This window comes from Silurus meridionalis, chromosome 18 (genome assembly GCF_014805685.1).
Source record: "Silurus meridionalis isolate SWU-2019-XX chromosome 18, ASM1480568v1, whole genome shotgun sequence".
NCBI classification, from domain to species: Eukaryota; Metazoa; Chordata; class Actinopteri; order Siluriformes; family Siluridae; genus Silurus; species Silurus meridionalis.
In genome coordinates this window covers 7,142,400-7,161,557 of record NC_060901.1, presented here as the reverse complement: position 1 = coordinate 7,161,557, position 19,158 = coordinate 7,142,400, and the positions used below count along the sequence as shown (strand labels likewise).

At 36.4% G+C, this 19,158-nt stretch overlaps 2 protein-coding genes across 2 annotated transcripts in view; one reads left to right on the top strand and one right to left on the bottom strand.

Moving 5' to 3' along the window:
* Nucleotides 1–2,092, top strand: part of mkln1 (muskelin 1, intracellular mediator containing kelch motifs) — a 29,023-nt gene extending 26,931 nt beyond the window's left edge. The window contains exon 18 of the mRNA XM_046872487.1: nt 38–2,092. Within this exon, the coding sequence (XP_046728443.1) occupies nt 38–159 (122 nt within the window). The 3' untranslated portion in view covers nt 160–2,092. The remainder of the gene's footprint in view (nt 1–37) is intronic.
* On the bottom strand, nt 1,900–17,923 carry podxl (podocalyxin-like). The gene is made up of 8 exons (XM_046872489.1): nt 17,525–17,923; nt 6,797–7,681; nt 6,124–6,182; nt 5,995–6,021; nt 4,403–4,520; nt 4,253–4,296; nt 4,051–4,170; nt 1,900–3,358 (listed from the first exon to the last, which is right to left on the bottom strand). Exons 1-8 carry the CDS (start codon nt 17,553–17,555, stop codon nt 3,167–3,169), a joined length of 1,476 nt encoding a protein of 491 aa, XP_046728445.1. The 5' UTR covers nt 17,556–17,923; the 3' UTR covers nt 1,900–3,166.
* Nucleotides 17,924–19,158: the final 1,235 nt, after the last annotated feature.

Here is a 19,158-nt window from a genome sequence, read left to right as displayed (position 1 = left end):
GAAATCTCATTTCATACGCTGTTTTTTCTTTCAATAGGTTTTTCAGACGTAGATCAGACGTACGCCCAGCGCACGCAGCTTTTTGACACACTAGTAAACTTCTTCCCTGACAACATGACCCCACCCAAGGGTAACCTCGTAGACCTCATTACCCTGTAGCCACACCCACTGAGTGCTCTCCATCACACTTAATGCCACTAAGACTCTCCCCCTGAAGACAGAAGTTATTTTTCTACATACATTTCCGAATCGCTATGCTGACCAAATGTCATTCCTTCACAAGCAAGAAGGTCTTTTGAACTACCCCTTGATGGTAATTTATCCAAAATGCATTCGTGCTTACAGTAACATTTACTTTATTCACCCCGTATCTGAAGAAATAGGCCCTGAAGTGTCTGCAGCACTTGTGTCCATTTATCTTTCCTCTTCGAAGGTATCTGAGGAAGATCAAATCCACAAATCCAAGACTCGCTTTGTTTTTCCTCTTTTATTCCAGTCGGGTCTAGCTCAGCGTTAATCTGAATTTCAGTTTATGAAGGTGTAATGCTCACTATAGTACAGGGTGCATTAGAGACGACTGCCATGGTAGTTGTCTGGCCCTTTAAACCTCTCACTCAATATGCTGTTTGAAGTAAGTGGTTTATTAAATGTAGGCTTTAATTTGCACCATTTTGAATTCTGCTTGGTTTTGCCAAACGAAGGTGTGAGACGGCAAGTTTACACTTTTGGTTTCTCAGCTTACAGATTTGTGTGAATGTGTGCTTGTTTGCTTCTGTTCATTTTTTGACTACACACATCATGAGTATTCAGCACGTTGTATTGATAGAATTCGATCGTCATGCTTCAGGTGAAGGTCTCTGCTCACTGGTACTAAAAAACAAAAACAAACAAAAAAGATTTCCCTTTCATTTGTGCCATAGTTGTATCTTTATTTCTGCCTAAAAGTAATTAATAGAATTAATTTCTCACCTAAGCCGTCTCGAATAACTGAATAACGATAGAGAACGTTATCGGATTGGTGATGCAAATAACTGCAGTGTGAAATTGTCCACTGAGCCTCATTTGAGACTTTCAGAAAGTGTCATTTGTCTCCTTATGGTCCGTGTGTGTGTGTGTGTGTGTGTCAGCGTGAAAGCTTGCGCTTGTTCCCCCGAGTCTCGGAAATCAAGGTACCTGATACCGTATGTCTGTGGCTGCACTACTGAACATGTTGGAATGTTACTTGGAGGTCGTCTTCCGTTTAATGTAGTGTGTAAATATAACCGTGTATAAATGTGTGTGTGTATATAAAAGATCTCCTACTGAAGTATTACTAATGACCTGATTTTGAAGGTTTTTCCCCACTGAAAGCATAATATATTGGCACATCATCGTGTTGGCTTTATTAGTTTAACAATTAGTTCAAAACAGTGTTGAAACTGGCTTATTCTCTCCTAATGCTTATTGGAGGTTATATTAATAAAACGTGCACGTCAAAGTTTATCACGTGTGCACATCTGTACAAAATCAAATCAAACAAGAAACACATTCTTAACTGGGTTCTTGTCTTAACCTGTTCTACATATCTTCCTTCCAGCATTACCTTTTTAAAGACCCTGCATTTAATCGGTTTAATTACATTGACAAGCCGATTTTAAAGTGTATGCGTTACATTTATTCCCATCAATAGCCTCCATTTTATCAATTAATTCCCCAATTGTGTGTTTCCTGAGCTTGAGTGCAGTTCGAGCTGCTGCATGAGTCATTTATAATTTTGGGTTCTGGGACAAGGTAGAAGGTTCCACATGTGGATTGTGAAACATGTAAAAGAGGAAAAACACAATGGGAGCACCTTTTTAGAAAATGCTTTCGCTTGGACTTTTTTTTTTCTTTTCTTTTTTTTTTTTCCCCTCTCTCAAGTCATTTTTTCCTCTTGAAAAAAAAAACATCTCACTTTTCCTCCGCTCTTATCTCCGAGTGAGGATATCGGAATATGTGAACACTACACTGTGGCAGACATGAATGTGTAGAGAAAAAAACAACAAAAAACAAACGCATTGTATGTAATGTACATAACGAATAAAGATTGTATTTTGTTCAGGTTTTCTAAAAACAGACTCTTTTTTTTGTCCTTGCATATTAAGCACATTTTAATGAATGGATGTTTTTTGAAATAACATTTTATTTTATATAAGCATTTAATTTTTTTGTCAGAATAATGGACTGGCAAAAAAAAAAAAAAAAAAAGGCAATGTAACAGCAGTGATTTTGTTTTTTTTTTCCAGTGTGTCAGACTCCTGTTTGTTTTTTTTTTGCCTTCCTGAGAAAGGCAAAGTTCTAACAGAATATAAAATACATACAAAATAATATAATGGACATTAAAGACCTAAATCATAGACACTTAAAGACTGTATAAATATTTACATAGAAGGATGTGAGGGGAAAGAAAAAAGGCTTTGGAGCATTTCTACATCAATGTTTTGAAGAATTAATTTAAACATTAAGATTTCAGTGAATCAACTTTTATATTGCAATTTCAATTTAGATAATAAATCTAATGTGTTCCAGGTCAAAAACTATCGTCCGCTCTTAGGAAGCGCTTTGGTCAATGACTTGCGTTATTATTTACACCTTTATATTTCAGCAGTTTGGTACTGAAATACATTTAATAGGTTCATAATGAAATGTTTGCTGGGTATTTTTTTTTTTTTTGCACTTCTGGTAATTGGTAATTATGTAATCAGAATAAAATTATGAGGAAATATCTTGGAAGCAAGTCTGTAAATAAGGTGTGTGCAGTGTAGAACCAGGATGAGCAACATTTATCCTTTGGTCTTGTAAAAATGAATACTAGTGGTCAAAATACTGTTCTACACACACTACAAAACAAACAAAACACTATATACAGGTGCAGTACTGTACATTTCTCCAGTGTTCTAAATGAGAAATGTTTTTGTGTGAAAAATCACACCAAATCCAAATCTCTGAACATCTCAACTCAACGTTTCCCTCCAAGATTTGTTAAATATTTCTCCTTATGGCTTGTGCCCTTCGACAGCAATAATGCTGGTTTAATAGACAATAAAAAGGGGACCCTGTAGTCCTTTTGCTTTTTTGGCCATTTGGAATCTTCACACGTTCTAGTTTGTAAGATATGAGATTGGGGAGCTGATGGGCTTTGCACACTTTACAGATGTGTGTCCTCCTCGTCAGGTATGTCCTTGCAGAGGTTGTCGTAGGGAACAATCCAGCTGTCGTTAAACTCTCCGTTTAGCGACAACTTCTTCTCCTGCATCTCCGGCTGCACCTCCATTACCTCCAGCGTGGGGTTGTCGTGGTAGCCGTTCTCCACCGTCTGCAGCTCTTCAGTCAGATGTTGCTGTGGAGACGTCATGGACATTGGCGATTAAAAGGTGTTTTTTTTTTTTTTTGTAGACATTAAATAAATGTGTTGCATGTCCACTAGATGGACAAAAGTTTGTGGGCACCTGACTGTAAGATTAGTAGTTGCTTTTTGAGCATCACATTCCACATTTAGTTCTCATTTGCTGTTCTAATGAGCTCCACTTATCAGGGATGTTAGATTTTGGAGTGCTTGTGGAGATTTCTGCTCATTCAGACACTTCTAAAGTCAGGTACTGACTGATGTAGTTCAAGTGAGGATGCCTGCGATACAGTCAGTGTTCCAATTCCCCCCAAAGATATTTAATACGGATGAAGTCAGAGCTCTATAGCAGGATCAAGCTCTTCCACTCTAACCCATATAAACCATATCTTCATTGAGCTTTTTTGAACACAGGCATGTTATGTTGGATCAGGTTTGGGTCTCCTAGATCTCCTAAGAAGGGAAAATGTAATGCTACCACCTCCAAAGACAATTGTGTGCCTCCAGCTTTGTGTTAGCAATCTGGTTGCACATATGGCTGGGAAAATCAGGGTGTCTCAATACTTTTGTCCATATAGTGTTTATACATTATTAAGCCCAACACCCCGTCCCACCGCACCAGCACTATATTTTCATCTTTAAACAGATGCTCTGTAGGAAAGAGGAATTTTAACTCTGAGTGTTACCTGGTTCTTCCTGTAGGATAAGCGATGGCAGTTGCAATAGATCCCGAACGCGAACAGGATGAACATCAGCGCACCGCATGAAGCCCCAACAGCGATCAGCATGTTTCGCCTATCTTTTGTCTACAGAGAGAAAAGTGACGATTTTCTTCAAGTTCTTGAAACACCATTATATTTAGATCATAATCACAATCATGTGTCTTACATTGTCTTTCGAAGAATCTTTATCTTTCTGCGTTTCTGTCAGCACTGGTGGATCAAATACACACACAGAAACATTAGATCGCTCAGAATGTGAAGAATTGTACATAAAGGTGAATTTGATATAAATGAGAAAAAAATTTTATATCCTCACTGAATATGTGTAAAGATTTAAACTTATAATTTCCACCGGTCTCTGTTCCAACCATGGTGCAGTTAATAGTTGCATTGACCACCTCCATGAGTCTTGCACACATGCTCTCGAGGTATTTCTGTAAATAGGTGCATACGGTCAGGTCGAGAGATATCACAGCCCTTTAAGCAAACAGTTTTTCCTGGTTGCAGATGGTTTTTTGAATATGTGCATCATACAATAATCTTTTAATAATGTATTGAACTTTCTGAAAACTTTCCATGGGAACTTCATCTGGAGAATTTGGAAAGATTTCCAATTTGGACACTTACCAGGAGTTTATGGAAATTACTGTGAAATTTGGATAAATGTATATAAACTCATATACAAATATACACATTTTGTTTGGTCATAAGCTGACATGCATGCAAACTAATATAGATTTAAATAAAAATGACATTTTTTACTTTGATTTAATTGTAAGTTCAATTTTTTTGCACAATATGCTTACACACAGCACAAACAAGTTTTAAACTTATATTGATGTCATTTTTATGTAATTTCCATGAAGATGGACAGTTTTGTTGGTGTTATTTTGTGTCTAGGATTCAAGAAATATCTGTGTTGTGCATGTAGAGGTTTATGGTCTCAGTAACCCTGCTGTGTACATGCAATTGATGAATATATATATATTTTCTTTCAGCTTCTCCCGTTAGGGGTCGCCACAGCGGATGGTCCGTATTAATCATCTGCATGTTTTATTTGGCATACGTTTTACGCTGGATGCCCTTCCTAACGCAACCCTCCCTATTTATCCGGGCTTGGGACCAGCACTAAGAGAGCACTGGCTTGTGCAACCCTAATGGCTGGGGTTTGTTCCCTGATCGGGGATTGAATCCTGGCCGCAGCGGTGAGAGTGCCGCATCCTAACCACTAGACCACCAGGTAACCCATGCAATTAATGAATGTGAAGGGTAGAAATTAAAACTGCATAACTGCTTGTTGTTTTAACCATAATTATCCTGCAGGATTAGTTTTTTTTCTCAACTTCATATAAGTTCCCTGTTATTGGCTAACCTGCAATTTTGTAAATTTGAAGTTTATTTCCATTAATTCCCATATATTCCTGGTAATTCCTTTAGAAAGTTTCCAGTCTTTAAAATTCCTGGAATTTTGCAACCCTAATATACCAAATTAACAAAGATAATTCTCGGACACAAAATCAATTGTTGAACCAATATAGTAAACCCTGTGGTTATCCCAGTGCTTGAAATTTTTATTTGTCATAAGGGGTCCCGGATCCTCCCAGCCACCCTCAATTTGAGCACTGGGTTATCCCAGAGAAAAAATGTATACAAACATGGAGGATAGGCCGAGGCCTCTTTTAAAAAAATCTTTTACTTAGGACAGTAGTTTTCATTTAAATTCAGCTGCAATGAAATTTTGCCAAAATGGAATGAATGCCTCACACACACAGGTCTTTCTGAATAACACTCAGCACCATAATGACTTAAAAGATTCTTGGTGTTAAAATCAAACCAAACTCCCAAAAAAATAGCTACTCGAAAATACATTTCCTATTTGCTGATTGAAAGCTAAAAAGCTGCTCCTACCCCATTCTTGTTTGCAGATACAGTCACCTGCAAGGGGAGAAAAAAATAAATACATTTCATAATCTGTATGAAGCAGTAAGAATCAAAACATTTTCAAAAAATGATTAAATTTCAAATTGAAAATCTTACATTGAAGTTTTTTTCTGTTTTGGATATTTTTTCTGCTGGGGTACTTTGGAGATTAAATCCTGATGAAAAGGATGTGGGAAAAATATGAATTTTAACATTTAGTCCACAGACATTTCATCTTGTATAGAATTGAATTGAATTTTTCCACATCAAATTTTACTAAATTATACCCACATTTTTAGTGATCTACTTTGACAGAAAAAAATATCATTTCAGGGAAATACTATACACAAAGTATTCAACTGCATAGATTTGTGAAGTCACCTAGAGCAAAATCTGACCTTTCCTTATGTAACTGTTCCTTTTTTAATGATTCATTTATAATTTGTAATCAAGAGAAACTCATACAGAAAGAACATATAGCCAAAAAACAGGTAAATATTCACATGAGAAACTTCCATAGAAGATCCAATATATCCAATATAACGATATCAAGACAAAAAGAGGTTCTGTGCAGTAAATTGGTGCAATAAGGGTGAGAATACAAGTATGGATTTAAAAAAAAGGGTTTATCCTTTCCACAAAAAAATGCAAGGAAAGGGAAATTTAGGTGACAAACACAGACTGTGCAGTTGTTCTTAATATAAGTGTATAAATATAAATATAAGACACTCGACTAATCAGATCAATGGACTGGAATGAACTATTGTGTAAAAACTGCAGAAATTCTTACCGATTGTACTCTTTTGTGTAGAGATTTCAGGTGTTAAAGTAGCAGTGGGTGTATTTAAATGACCAGCAGTAGGGGTAGTTATATTGGGAGAACCTGCAGTAGGGGTAGTTATATTGGGAGAACCTGCAGCAGGGGTAGTTATATTGGGAGAACCTGCAGCAGGGGTAGTTATATTGGGAGAACCTGCAGCAGGGGTAGTTATATTGGGAGAACCTGCAGTAGGGGTAGTTATATTGGGAGAACCAGCAGTAGGGGTAGTTATATTGAGAGAACCAGCAGTAGGGGTAGTTATATTGGGAGAACCAGCAGTAGGGGTAGTTATATTGGGAGAACCAGCAGTAGGTGTAGTTATATTAGGAGAAAGAGTGGTAGGGGTAGTTATATTGGGAGAACTAGCAGTAGAACTAGTTGTATTAGAATCAGTGGGAGGTGTTTTTGAAATGTTAGCAGGACTATGGAAGGGTGGAGCAAGGGTGGTGGGTGAAATTGAAGAATGAGCCGTAGCGCTGTTGGAAGTTGGATTAGTTGTAGTTTCCTTAGTTGAAGTCAATTCTGTTGGCTCACTTTTTTTTGTAGAGTATGGTGAGATATTGGTGGTGGTGGCTTTTTCAGGATTTGCTGAATTATTTCTCACATTTTGGGAAGTATTAGGAGATGTAACTTTATTTGTGGTTTGGGTGAGTTGAGTACTGGCCAGTCCTATAGTACTGCTTTCAGAAAGTGGAAGTTTTGTTGAAATTGGTAATATACTGTTAACTGGTGTTGAACTTGTAAGCAATGTAGATACAGATGATACAGTTGTTGATTTAGTTGGCATGCTGCTGACAGCTGTCTTATACGCTATTGTTGTAGGTTTTTCACCATCCACATCATGGAGGAGAAAACCTATGAAAAACAAACCATCATTAATGGACACATAAACACAGGGTAATTTGTTACCATACATATATTTGTAGAGTTCTGCTATATTGTTGTCACTGATATGAAGCTAGGAAAGCTATTTTGGTCTGAGGTCCTTGCCAGATTGACTTCTTTGTGTTGAATTAAAAGTTAGGGTGTCAAATTGTTCAGCTAAAAAGAAAATGGAACGGTAAACCAAATATTTGTAGTGTTGATGGTGGTCGGTTTTACTACTTATTGCTGCTTAATTCTCTTTAACTGAACCTTTGATCTTAGCGTGGCGTTTCATATGATTAGCATATTTGTAAGAAGCCTCCAGTGTCGGTGCTTTGACGCTCTTTGGTGTTTTATGTGATCATTACGTTTTGTTGAACATTTTGTGGTTTCACTTAGATGATGAAGATGGAACGACGGAATGTTTATGGCTGTTATCAAGACTGTAAGTGTTAAGACGAATCACATGGTTTTGCTGAACTGCAATAGCATCATGGAAAACTGAAAACATCCAACCGTATTAGTTCCATCGTACTAAAGAGATGTATGAAAACATTTTCAATACATTTTATTTCATGTTTTTCCAGAGCTAGAGAAATCCATGTTGTTTAAATTCATAAGTATGCCATTAGATTTCTGTATTATAAAAATAAGTGCTACGGTCCACAGTCGCTAAATTGTGGGTTTTTTATTTTTTCTTTTCACAGTTTTATACTTGACCAGAGTGTTCATGAACTTCCTGTTCCTTTTCGATTGTTTTCAACTTTTTAAAAAAAAAAAAAAAAATCCATTCACACATTATGTGGGTGGGTCAGAATTCACTGTGATCTCCACCCATTCTGTTTTTGAAGGAAATTATATTTAAAAACAGCTTCACATTATCATAGGTTGTAAGAGCAGCAGCATTGTTGGTGTGCTGTTCGCTTTTGGACTTCAATAGCGTTTAAAAACCTTGGCCTATCTTTTTTTTTTTTTAACCTCCATTATTCTAGCATTTGTGCTTTATTAGGAGTCGTCTCTATTTATAGATTGCAGGAGTAAAACAATAAAGCTAGGAAGTAACACACCTACACTTAGTGAAGAGGACTTAACAATGGTGAGCAGCCCCAAGAGACTGAGATGAATGCCATTTCCTCATCTTTTAAACACATAGCATGACTCTTATTGCTGTGTGTACAAAGACAATGTATAGACATTGTCTACAAGTCTATAATACGCAGCACAGGAAAAGCCGATTGTTATAATATTAATTATGTTTTTATATGTAAGTAATAAAAAACACTATTGCATGATTTCCCTAAGTCCCTATAGACGAACCATTTTCAGGCTTGATGAAAAGGTTGTGCAATAACATCATTCTGGCTGATTGACTGTCTTTTCTTTTCCACTTTATTATTATAATTTTTATCCTACAGTACAAGCAGAACCAGATATAAAATAAAAGTCACCAGGATGTGTTATTGTTAAAAAAATAATCAATGACCGAGCCGAGTGACAGGAAGTGCCCGAGCCATCACCATCTCAAAGTTCATTACTTTTCAAAAACAGTGTTTTATCCCTCTTATACCGTGCCACATTTTTATCCATTGATAGTTATGTTTACTCTTAATTATAATTCACAGGTGTATATTAATAAGACTGTTATTTTTATTGTAACAACTCATTATCAGAGATTTGATCTTTTTCTCAGATGTGCTACACAATCAAACTGTAAATATTAAGGGGTTCAAAAATCATTGATGTAAATCGATAATGATTTGATTTGTTTGATTGTTAAATAAAATAAAATAGTAAATTGCTGTGGCATAAGGTCATGCAACCATTGAAAAAATAAATAATATTGGGGTGGTAACAGTCACCATTGCAACCCCGAAGTTCATTTATTTCTAAAAACAGCATTTCCTCACATGATTTTTTACCTTTAATACTTCAGCAGTGTTTCCATTTTCATTTCTTGACATCATATTATTGATTTTTTGTTAAATTCATTGTTAATGGAAGGAGTTCTCATAAATTGGAGGCCACTCTGTGCAGATGGGGATGGTTCCACATTAACACCCTAAAGATCCATGAAGTTAATGAGCAATTCAAGAACGTTGAGAATGAATTTGAACTGTAATTAATATAAACAGTCTACTACAATAGCCACAGGTTGCATGAACAGTCCTGCATTTAAGCGCCTATTATTAAACAGTACACCCCAACAATGATGCAACTGTCTCAAGGTTTCTTCCTCATGTCATCTCAGGGAGTTTTTCCTGACCACAGACACCACTAGATTGCTCATTAAGGATAAACTTTTACAATTATAAGGAACAGACTTATAAGCACTAAAATAATACATTCTTTTATACAACTTTACAACCTCTTTATCTCTGTAAAGCTGCTTTGAGACAATGCTTATTGTTAACACCGCTCTACAATTTAACATTAATTCAATTAAACATTTGGTAATATTTGTAAAATTTTTCTTATAACAGCATTATGATTTACAAACAGTAAAGTAAACTCAAGGCACACTGTTTCTTTTTCTAATGGAGCATCAACACAAGCTGATTTATTTCCATATTTTCTTAGTGTTTTATGGTAAATTTGGGTGAAAAAAGACTATATTGCCAAAATTGGGTCATAAGTATGATATGTGCTTTTTGAGCATCGTATTCCACATTTAGTCCCAATTTGCTCTTGTAATTCTCTTCACTCTTCTGGGAAGATGGTCCACTACATTTTGGAGTGTGCTTGTGGAGATTTGTGCTCATTTAGACATGAGGGTGTTGGTAAAGTCAGGTACTGATGTGGGTGAGATGAGGAGGCCTGGGGTGCAGTCAGCGTTCCAATTCATCCCACAGGTGTTCAGTAGGGTTGAGGTCAGAGCTCTATAGCAGGACCAACCAATGCAAAGCATATCTTCATGGAGTTTGCATTGTGCACAGGGCATTGTCATGCTGGAACAGGTTTGGGTCTCCTAGTTCAAGTTAAGGGGAAATTTCATGCTACTGCATCCAAAGACACCTGATGCAATTGTGTGTGTTTAGCTTTGCGATAACAGTTTGGGAAAGAACCACATTTGGCTGGGAAAGTCGGGTGTCCCAATACATTTGTCCATATAATGTAGCTCTAAACAAAATAAAATGTCTCCAAAAAACATATTACACTTAGAATTAAGAACTTCTGGCTATTTTAACTTTAGACATGAAGTTTAAGTTATATCCAATCCACTTTAGCGTTTGTATTCATGATATGAGAACTATAATATCAGTGTTTTTCCGTGGTATTCTCCCACACCTCTTCCATCCTGAGCTGAAGAGCAAAATGAATAGAAATGAATGTTTATTTATATGCAGCTTTTAATGTCTGTCTGAATGATACAAGACTGAACACATCCCCAAATGACTCTCAGCAACCCTGAATACTGAACTAAGGTTAAGTGTGACAACTCTCTTTTACTCTCATGTCTCTCACACATGCCTTTCTTTTCAGTTTCTCTTCATGTTCTCGGTGATAGCCCTGATTGACCCCCCTATCATTATCTTGCATGCCTGCTGGTAGTGGGCTTATCAGCAGAGACACCATGTAGAGACCTGTCACCCACCTGAGACTCATCAGAGACTCTTTCTATTCATTTCTGTGTCTGTGTGATCTTTTTGTTTCTCTGTGGCAAAGACTGTCACACTGACAGCTACAGGTCATCTTTCTCACTGATAAGTGCAGCTCACGCCTCTGGAACAGCCTCAGTGACTGAAGTCTGTAGATATGAAAGACAGGAAACAGATGCACTGCCCTCTTTATTTTTAATCTTTAGCGCTTTGCTGTTTTTCCCACACGCCCAATAACTGGAAAAACTCTCTCTAACTGCTACAGCTTTGCCACGAAAGGCCTGAGAAATATAGTACTATAATGTTTTGCTAAATAATAGACAAGGAAAAGCATTATTTCATGTAACACTCTATCTATCTATCTATCTATCTATCTATCTATCTATCTATCTATCTATCTATCTATCTATCTATCTATCTATCTATCTATCTATCTGTTTGTCTGTCTGTCTGTCTATCTGTCTGTCTGTCTGTCTGTCTGTCTGTCTGTCTGTCTGTCTTTTAGTAGCAACACATACAGTATATATTTTTTGTTTCATGGATTTACACTTTTAATTTAGAGAGATAGATAGATAGATAGATAGATAGATAGATAGATAGATAGATAGATAGATAGATAGATAGATAGATAGATAGATGGATAGATAGATAGATAGATAGATAGATAATAATTTCATACATAATAATATATAACCGAATAATAGTTCAAACAAATATAAATAGACTTTTTTTTCTGTGAATGGATTGTCTCTGTCTGTGAGACCCCTCTGATTTTTTTTTCTCATAGGGTCTTCCTGCCTGCTGTTGACCTCTGCTGAAACTGGATGTGTATTTCCTGTCTTTAGCATCTGTCAAAGTAGCAGTAATATGTATCATTAGCAGGATTTTAGTGGCATGATAGTTCAGCGCATAGAGCTTTGCTTCCTTACAGCTCCAAGTCTTTAGTTTTACCAGAACTTGTGCAACTGTCTGTTTGTGGTGAAAGTTTACTAAATTATTACTTACTACATTATTATATAAATGAGAAGTTATAGAAAACTGCCACACACTCAGATAAATAGTCGTAGTAAATTCAGCCTGAAAGCTCCTGTGTTAAACGTACTAAGGGCTATTCGGTTTAAAAGAGAATAAATGTCGGATGTGAGGGTGAAGACCTTGGTACTGGACGGTCACAAACATAACAACAGTGCCATAAAATAAACTCTTATTTCTGAAGCACTTAATGCTTTTAAACCTCCTGCACATCGTTATTTACAGTGTGAATGTGATTTTACCTTCTCTACTGAAGCTTTGTTTTTTGTTTTAATGCAGAACAAGACTTGCCTTGTGCTTCTGTCCACATTAATGTAATATCATATTGTCTTGCTGATGGTGTTGTTTGTATAAGATTATTACATACAAATGCATTTTAAGGCTTAATATATTTCTAATTAAAATTCTAATGCCTGAGTGGCACAACAGAAAAACATTCGCTTTCCTGTAGAGATCGAGACAATGATGGGAGCCAAGGAAGCACAAGCGGCCACACTAATTGTGTCAGAGTGTCTTTGAGAACTGCTATTCAACCAGGGGATCTTTCTGTGAGCTTGTGTATGCGTATGAGAGTAGCTAACGCTTTATCAGCAGTTTAAGGCAGAAGATGTGTCTTAAAGGAAGCAGTATCGACCTACATTAAATTTTAATCAACTTGCTATCATTTAACAAACTCAACTTGCCATGTAATGCAAATTGCAACCAATGTTTTAAGAAACTGATTCTACTTAAGATTTAACTAGTATCCATTTAATTATTCATGATTTTTCCCCCTCTCCCAAATGGGTAGAATAATTGCTCTCCTCTGACCACCCAGGGTGACAGGTGTAATTAGTACATGTTGTTTGGGAAGAGGGGTAGTTTAATGGTCTACTTGTTTAAACACTTCTTGCATGTCTATTCTAATGGCAACGATGCTATTTTACACCCAAACTATTTCATGATATCCATTATACAAGAAAACCATCAAAATGTTTTAAAAATCATAGAAAAAAACACCCAAGCGAAGCAAACATTCATCTAATTTTAATTAAAAATAATAACTAGATATTGATGTTTCAAAATGAAAATAAATTCTAGACTTTTATACAGTCCTAGCTTTTTTCCTTAGAGATTTTTGATCCTAACAAAATCATAGATAGCACATAATAACATAACATAAATGCACAAACAGTGCTATTCATCCTTTTGTCTTCTTTTATTAGTGTCCCTGTATGGATGTAGACATATCTATAAGTGTGGACGTGCTTTATTGATAATCTACACTTCACCCTGCAAGCCTTCCAGCTAGTAACTGTGCATTAGTGCACACAATAGTCTCTCTTTTTTCCCTGTGTGTTGTCTAACTCTAGCTTCCCTGCTGTCATCTGGGGTCCTCATATGTCTGTCCACCTCCCCGACACCCCTCCCTATGAGATCCTTCTTCCAGCAACGGCATCCTATTCAGGCTAATTGAAGAGGCCTGTAGGGAGGGAGTTCTTTATGGGGCTGAGTCACAGCTCAGCTCCTTTGCTGAAGGGAGGAGGAAGAGGAGAATAGTGAGGGAGGAGGGAGGAGGGAGGAAGGTGCAAAGAAGGTTAGAAGAAGGCTGCACGGGGTCGCCGGGTGTTTGTGTGCTTGACTAGGAGCGCATTCCTCGCCTCTCTCTCACACACACACACATACACACACACATCATTAGAGTCCTGTAGTGGAAGTTTAGACAGATACACTTTATCTTAATCATTAAAAAGTTGAACAGTGATCGTTTTTTTTAAATCTGATATCTGAGTTGTTAAAAATAATTTCTAAGTGGAAAAAGTATTACAAAGAAATTGTTTTACTCCGAATTAATTTAGAATAGATGTCTAAGGGCAGTTGTTGAATTTCATTAATAGTTTTTTATGTATGTAAATTTTTAATATAGACTCACAACTATCTAACTTTCATACACAATGAATGGAAATAAATCGCCTGTGAATTTAATACAAATTTGAAAAATATATACAGAATCAGCACTTACACTGATCAGTACAAATCACTCCCTCTGCTCAACTTACAGATTGACTGAAAAGTTGTTTAAACTCGTTTTATCCTTTTTTCCTTTTTTTTTTTTCTATTCTATTTTCAGGCTTAAATGTTATATTGCTGTGCAAATATAGTGCAAATTCACAATAATGATATGGACAATAACCATAAGGAACAATAATGGGGAAAATACTCTTTCTTCTTTCTTTCTTTCTTTCTTTCTTTCTTTCTTTCTTTCTTTCTTTCTTTCTTTCTTTCTTTCTTTCTTTCTTTTGTCAATGTTTTTCAGCTACTCATGTGTGGCTCTGCAGGAATTAGGGAGCAGGAAAGCTGATGATAGTGCCAGTCTCAGAAGTAATTAATAATAACACAGCCAAGGAGGAGAAAAGAGGATGACAGATGCCCTACCGAAGGAATTCAACGTAAGATTTCAGCACCTCCATGCACATGTTTTTCTTCCTACTCTTCTACTCCTTCTTTTGCTCTACAGGCATTATGATAGAAAGTGTAGCAGTACAAAAAAAGACATTTTCAACTTTTTTAAAAGGTAAAAATGTTACCGATTACAGACATTGTTTTATTTCTCTTATACAGCAACAATTTGCTGGTCAAATTGGCTCATTTCTAAACACACCCTACTTGTACTAGAACTAGTTAACGATGCAGACTGTCCACAACACAAGTTAGTTTCTGTTATTATTTATCATCTATTAGTTATTCTTTTAATTTCTCATCCACCATTCTCACATTTCTTTCTTTTTGAAGGAACAATGACACACTAAACGAACAAAAGTTTTACGACACCTGACTTTTCCCAGCCATAGGTTTTTCTTCCTCAGGCTGTTACCACAGGGTTGGAGGTACACAATTGTTTATGGGTGTGGTAGCATTACATCTTCCCCTTCACTTAAACTGGGAGACACAAACCTGCTCCAGCATGACAATATCCCTGTGCACAAAGTGAGCTCCATGAAGATATGGTTTACATGGACTGAAGTGAAGATCTTGAGTGGACTGCTATAAAGCTCTGATCTCAACCCTATTAAACACATTTAGGATGAACTGGAAAGCTGACTCAACATCAGGTCTCTTCACCACTCATCAGTACCTGACCTTACTAACATCCTTCTGGCTGAATGAACACAATCTAATGAAACATCTCCTCAGAAGAGTGGAGTTCATTCAAATGTGCAAATGAGAATTAAATGTGAAATTGTATATTTTAAAACCACATATTAATCATGTATGCGCAGGTGTCCACAAAAACCTTTGTCTGTATTCTAATTGCATTACTGAGTAACATGGAGACTCAAAGACGTTCCTGTTAAGGGGAAAAAAAAATCTACATCCTGTTTAATGCCATAAAACTCCATTCTTTTGTGTCAGTGAGAGAGGTGTGACCTTCAACTCAAGGCCTGCATTTCTGAAACTGGGAGTATTCAGACCAGTCAGAGTAGTAGGAAAGCAGAATATAGCACCATGCCACACCTTCATTGGAAAAAAAAATAGGGATGCTGGTAACTCTCCCATCTATTGTTCTTTCTTTTAACAAAACTTTGTGCTAGACAGTTCTGCTAAGAAGCTTCCATAACATACCCATATCCAGTTGGAGCATTTTTCCCATTTTTATTGAATTTTTTCTGGAATCTTGACATATTCGTGATTTTGCAACTTTCCAGCAGATAACGAAGGGATGACAGATTTATTAGTACACTCTGATTTAGTAATGCAGCCTGTACCTAAGGAATTTTGGTACTGATATCATAGCCATCATACCCGTGTATTAAGAATCACTTCGCATGATGCCACACAGATGTAACCCTGCCTCGAACGGGTTTTAAACTGCCTCACGTGTGTTTTCTAACTGAAACTGATCAGATCTGTCTAAAAGGAAGTGATCAGAGCTGTAAGGTTCGGCTCTCTAGTCACCAAAATATACTCATTTAAAAATGCACTTTCCTTTTTAATGAGATAACATTTACACTAACACTGCACTTACATTAACACTTAGGAAAGGAATCACATTCTTTGCAAAATAGGCTTATAGGAAAATAATCAATGGCTAAGATGTGCCCTAATTCTAGACATTACTACCCTGAAAGTTAGTCATTTATAGTTACAGTAAAAGTTGTTGAACATCTTTAAGACAAGTTACTTGATACTATCACTGAGAGAAAAATGAACCACAAATGTCCTGAAGACATTCCCATGCTGTTACAAAGCACTGACACTGGAGACTCCTTCCATTTTGATTCCAGAGGTTAGAGGTTTTTCTTTGGTAAATAGGAAACATTTGTCTAATATCTGGTGTAAAAAATAAAAATCACCCATTTTTATTTATAAAAATAAAGCAAAATCACCCAATCAATACAATGTATATGGGAAGAAAACAGATAACTGACATCCCATCAAATCCAACCATTTCCCATCAAATTGTGAATTTTCAATTTATTCTGATTCATCTCTGATTATTTCTTTGAGATCACAACAAGATATATAACCTTGGCCCGACAATGAGACGGATTTACTTTTACGCATTTCACAGACACCATTAAGACACCATAATGACAGTACAAACAGATTTACTGGTTTCATTAATACTACAAATATTTGCCATTTGGACACAAACTCTCACAAACCATTTCAACGAGACTTAGACGACCCACAATGCCCAGGAAACATAAACACTCAGCCTCAGTAATTTTTTTTCTCTCTTTTTGATGACTATGAAGTGGCAGGTGTGACTCATGTAATTAAAGAATAACAGCACTCCTCCGTCAGCTTTTCACCCTCAGATCTCACACTGTTATCTTCTACTTGAGCAAACAACATGCCATTTCAGACCAAAAAAAAAATCAGAAAATGTTGTTTTGCAGATGTTGTACTTCCCAGATCGCTTTGTGTACAGGTTCTATAAATGGCCTATCGCAATTTCAAGGCTTTGAGTCAAATGATGATATCAGACATCCCACTATTGAAAAAATATTAGTGGCTGTGTTTAACTGAAAAATAATTAACTTTTTAAAAACAATTTCTTTATTTTTAAGCATATATGCTTCTGATCATTTATAGTAATTACTCAAAAGTGTTCCCAGGGAGGTACATTTGTAGCTTACAAGCTTTATTTCTGATTAGACAAATTTCTCTGTTTATCTTTGTCATGGTGCATTAAAAAAACAAAAAAAATAAACAGACTCACCTAACAAAAGGATAGTCCATGGGATCTGCATCTTATGTGGTTTTTGTAGTTAATCAGTGATGCAGAGTTTGTGAGATCAAAAAAGTTGGTGATGCTGGAGGTGACACGCCGCCTTGTTGCGCCTTCTTCTGTTGAGCCTAAATAACTTCTGAGTGTTGAGCTTAAAACCAGAGCTCTTTTGTCGGTTACTGCTTTTATCTCTGTGTGAGTGAGTGTGTGTGTGTGTGTGTGTGTGTGTGCGTGTGTGTCCCTCCTGAGCAGAGGGGATTTGAGTCCGGAGTGTTTGTAGGTTTCCTTGGCTGCGCTCTGGCTGTCGGTGCTATTCAAAACACGTGAGCAGTTCTCTGCCCTACTGAGAAACTTTTCCTCTCTGTATGTTCTCCAGTCTGGACTGTTCGCTGTAATGCAGGGGGGATGGACACACACACACACATACACACACACATAAGCAAGGCACTGCCCACATCTGAAAGCTGTCACTAGTGCACTTATTACTATGCAAAACTCCAGACAGCCATAATAGCTTTTCAATAGACTCCACTAGGGAGACTAGGGGAGATGAATGATGGGAGAAAAAAGTGATATGTGAGCTGAATTAGTGAACTCTACACTGGGCATGTTTGGCCGACTAAATTGTGCATGACCCATCTTATAGTGTGATAATATTTCTTGTTTCATCATTCATCATCCATCTGTCCATCTAGCCGTCCAACCATTTATAAATCAAAGCCCACATCAAAATTTGTGTAATTTAAAATAAACAGATTTCAGAGAATTTTGAAAGAAAATAAATGTTCAATGTTCCACATATTTATGTTTGTTATTATATAGCTTTATGACCAAAAGGAGCAAATAAACTTGTAAAGCTAATTCATATTTGGAACACGTTATGGTACAACAGCCTAAAGGAAATAATCTCATTTGCATAAGGTGGGCTTAACTTAAATAATGCTTTTACCTCTTAAACATGGTTAAATCGCAACCATTATCCTTAATGAATTACAGTTGTTTTTGACATAGCACATCCACAAAAAAGGCACTTTGAGTTTTTGAAATACAGCTAATAAACTGAAAACCAGACACTCCGCATTCATCATGTTACTAAACGAAAACATCAAAAGTTATACAGAAACAAAAAATACAGAGCCTGTCAAAAGATTGGCAACAACTGCATTATAGTTTTTAAAAAACACATGCATGTTCCTTTTGTTCATATGCAACAAACTAGGTAATTTAAATGTATGAAGATTAACTTTGATTAAACAAATATATAAATGTACAGACATTAAACTTTATTTTCATTGAAAAATTCTCCCTTAGCATGAATAACTGCTTCATAAACTCTTGGCATCTGAACAGTTAATCTCTCAAAACATTTAGCTCAAATACTTTGCCATGACTCTTGTAAAACTTGCAGAATGTGGTTTTCACTAGTTGGATATTTTTTTTCTGACTTTGTTGTAAAGTTCATCCAGGAGCAGTTCAATAGGAGTTTGATCTGGTGACTGCACAGGACATAACATGATAAATAACACTAAATCTGACTGCTCTCTAAATAACGCTTAGACGTACGATTTAAGTCATTGTCTTGTTGTATGGTGAAATGGGTTCCAATTAGCTGCAGTACAGACAGA